General features: G+C 47.5%; 1 protein-coding gene across 1 annotated transcript in view; it reads left to right on the top strand.

The window, feature by feature from the left end:
- The window catches only part of cdc42ep4a (CDC42 effector protein (Rho GTPase binding) 4a), a gene marked incomplete in the record, with an annotated part of 16,167 nt that extends 13,243 nt beyond the window's left edge, over positions 1-2,924 (top strand). The window contains 1 exon segment of the mRNA XM_062531933.1: positions 1-2,924. Within this exon segment, the coding sequence (XP_062387917.1) occupies positions 1-419 (419 nt within the window).
- Between the last annotated feature and the right edge of the window lie 1,150 nt (positions 2,925-4,074).

Here is a 4,074-nt window from a genome sequence, read left to right as displayed (position 1 = left end):
TCGAGGTGATCGAGGCACAAATAGAGACTCATCCGGGAGTGCCAGAACATCAACAGCCACAGCTGCCACAACAGCCACAACAGCGATACGAGCTAGAAGAGCCCGAAGACGTACACGAAGACGTAAACAACCATCACGATCAGGTCCCTCCCAGACCACCAAGCTCAGTAGACCAGGACATCCAGATGGATGCTCCCTGCACCCCCGAGCTTCAGCCCAAGGACCTCCAGAACACAGACAGTTGCTCCATGTCCAGCTCTGGCTCTGCAGCCCTAGAGGAGAAGCCACCGAGCCAGCTGCTGGAGGTGGAGGTGGAGGTGGAGGCACCAGGCGCCACCCGCTACAGCCCACCTCCACCTGTGGAGGAGGGAGAGTTCTCATCATTCATAGAGGATGAGGACGACGAAATACGTCTGTAAAGCTTCGTAAAGTGACTGGGTGTTTTTAGAGACACAAGACACAGAGATTATGACTCGGACCTTTTGACATGTGTCCTGTGGTACAACTTCAGTGACAACGTGTCGAATATAACTTAACTACTGTTTCCTTGAGGAGTTTCTTAGTATATCAAATCCAGAGTACCATCCGCGATGCGTGGCTCCTTCCGATTCCTTTACTCCGGGAGAGGAATCAGAGCGACAGCTCCCGCTCACCCAAGAGTGTCACATGGCACGACCATCTGTCTCACTTGCCTCAACACGTCATCTGACAACCCAAATGAGGCACGCAACACGACTGGATTATAACCAAAATTCTTCCTGGATTGCACTGATACCTCCATGAGGAGAGTAAATGCTACATCAATGTTTAAGAGACGTCAAGGGCTTTTCTTCATAAACCAATGTCGTGAGGCTGTGTCTGGCCACATCCTCTGCAGATTGCATGTGGGGAAACCCACAGTTTGAATATACCCCTGGCCCTGTACATCCCGCCATGCCAATGTGGGTGGACTCCATTTACCCTGCCATCTGTATCTGTAGTCTGCCGTCAACCGACTGCTATGTCTCCTGCAAACAGTTCTGTTTCTCTTCACCTCATCAGCAGTGCTCTAGCCGAGGGCAGTGTTTGGTCTGTTCAGGGGGGCCTGATTGTCAGGATTGTTCTGGACGAGAGGCAGTCTGTGTAGTAAATCAGTGGTGGATGAATAGAACAAACAGCCTCACTCACATCCACCGCATCCCTGTCTGCCTCTTTAGGTCTGGTGCCTGGGCCAAGGCCAGGAAAAGTGGATGGTATCTCGGTTCAGAGGTCACACGTCTGTTTATCTAACACAGTGCAGAGGCACAGACTAGGGGACGTGAGCGAGGCATAATTTACCCAGCACCCTCCCTGAGCTGACTCCCGAAGGGCGTGGTAGCTGACAAGAGTTATGACTGATTTTCCTGTGATCATCTTAGGGCAGTGGGGTGTAACGCCTTGTGAAAGTTGGAGCATTTAAGTCGGCGACTGGCCGCTCCCTACCTCCATCCTGCTGCTGACTGTTAGGTAGGAGGAATTAATGGCCGGTTTTATTTTACATCGATCACTCTATTCTGTTCTGTTTCTTTTGAACACCTTGAATCGCGATGTGTGTGCTTGTCGTGCAGCCTGTGGATACACTCTCTCGTTTCTTGCCACTTCCTTCCTGTCGTCATGTGACCTACATGCTAATCTGCAGAACGCTTAGCAGTGCAAGGCAGAATCCCTCATGAACATTTCAAATCCCTATTCAATGTACATTTCCAACAAGACACTGCAGGATGAAGCTGAATGCGGTAGTAGACAGTTATGATGTCAGCAAGACAGCAAGTGTTCACGTTTATTGGTTGTCTCGTGTGAGAATTGAGAATTGCAGATCTACAAGTGCATTAAGCAATCTGGCCGAGGCCGGATGTTGTGTTTCTTGCTGCAAGGCCATTGCTGAGGTTGAATGGTTTGGAAACTGGACCTCATGAGTCTGGGGAAACTTGAGACATCACACACATGGACACGTACACATACATACATGCACATGCACATGCACACGTACACACACACACACACACACACACACACACACACACACAAAAGTTCAAAAAGACAAACACTAACTTTTTTGTTTTCTAACAGGAGAGTTGAATAGATTTTAGACTGAGTCATCCATAACCACCAAGGAGATACTCCCCAGCCCAGTGCCTAACCTGTCAAGGTTGTCTTTCCTTATTGGAAACAGAAAGCATCCGAGACCCTTTTTTTTTTTTTTTTTTTTTAACCCTGTAGGCCTTGTAAGTATTTAATGGCACAGACTCTCTCCCAGGTGGTTGTGTGAGGTATACTACCCAGGCAGGAAGGGCATTATCCGTTAGTCCCATAAGCCTTAAGTAGGAATGACAAATGTGCCAAAAGTAATCAAGTATTTCCTCCTAAACTTCTGTGGCCACTGAATTTAATTAAATGGAGGCCCGTCAAGGTTGTACTGCCCTGTTTTATTTGTTCATTTTGATATTTATTGCCAATGCCTGTTAACTCGAAATCCATTTGGCACATGCAAATGGCAGCACTAAAGAGGAGGATGTTGAATCACTTCATGGTGTTCACTGCCAGACAGCATGAGCCACCTAGTTAAGAAAGTTCAAAGATTGTTTACACAAGACTCTTCAGATGTGGTTAAACTGTCTTTTTGTGACGGGTGGTCGCAAACCACTGTAAGCATGTTAATTTAGCGGGCCTGGCTCTGTGAACAACGTGTGACACCCTGATATGTCCAAAAGTCAATATGCAAACTTTTCTAGGACTGACTGAGATGTTTGTGGTGAGAAGTTTCCCCTTTTCTGTGTATTTATATACTATCACCACTGTCATAACTTTGCTCCTCTCTGTGTGGCAATTATTGTATATTCACATGCTCTCTCCCCTTTCTTGCCAATAACTGCTATATTTTTCAATAAAAGAACCAGTGGTCCTCAGTTACCAGTTTATTTCTTTGCATAAATCAGAGAAGAAATAAGACTTCCCTTCACTGATTTGAAATTGAACCATCAAATGTTGGGTTTCTACTGCAGAGGCAGAACATGAGGCAGCAGATTCAGGCAGTGTTTGCACTGCTAATAGAATACTTAATGCTACTGTCTGTGAACTCAAGAAGAGGCTCCTTCGGGGCTGAGTAGAAGCAGGAGTCTTTAATACAACACACAAACACCACGCAAATTTAGGTCAGGATTAAATAATTGATCAGACAAAGCGTGTAGCTTATAGCAGAGAATAGGCCTACTATCCTCTAAATTTACGACTTCTCTTCACATTATGGTTGTCAAAGCAAGGACTAGCCAACATTAGGGACTTCACTTAATAAACTGTTGACATCCTTTCTGTGCACGTTACTGTACTGAGTTGGCCTGCACATCCGGGCCAGCACCCCCCGCAGCTGCTGCGTGTGGTTCCCCAGGGAAGAACGGGGCGAACGGGACGGGAACCCTGGACTGTTTGGGGGAGGGGTGGGAGAGATTTTGAAAAGGGGTGCACGAGTTAGCGAGCGAGCGGTCGACTTTAGCTTGGGAATGAGAATGTCTTTTGTCCGGGCCGGGCGGATGGGTGAACTCAAATCCGATGTGACTGGCGCTCATTAGGCCACCGCACTGCGGGTTTGAGTGGTCCGCCGAACGGACCCTGGGGAACCACGCGTGAGTCAACGCCTCACTGCCTGAAGCCCATGCGAGTGATTGATAAGCTTCGACCCTCGTTCCTGCAGGACCCCCCCCCCCCCCCCCTTCAGAGGGACTTGCAGATAGGACAACACTACCCCGTCTTTGAATTGAAGTCTGGAGAGCTGACATTAAATATTCATACACACTTAATTCATTACCTGACTCGATTGTGCAATGGCCTGTCACGTTGTCTGGCCCCATCTGGTAGGTCTATCTTTGCTCATTCATTTGTCCAGTTACATTAGCCCCGATGTCATTGTGCTCCCTCCCACTACAGCTTTTTCATGTGTGTAATTTTTGCTGATCCACAAGCTAAAAGACTTTACCTTTTTATGTTTAAACTCTTAACCACCTCTAGCGTTATCTCTGGCGCATAGTATTACCGGTAGCTGCTGCGGTGAGACGCAAACAT

This window comes from Sardina pilchardus, chromosome 3, assembly GCF_963854185.1.
Source record: "Sardina pilchardus chromosome 3, fSarPil1.1, whole genome shotgun sequence".
In the NCBI taxonomy this organism is placed as follows: Eukaryota; Metazoa; Chordata; class Actinopteri; order Clupeiformes; family Clupeidae; genus Sardina; species Sardina pilchardus.
This window is presented reverse-complemented; position numbering and strand designations above follow the sequence as displayed.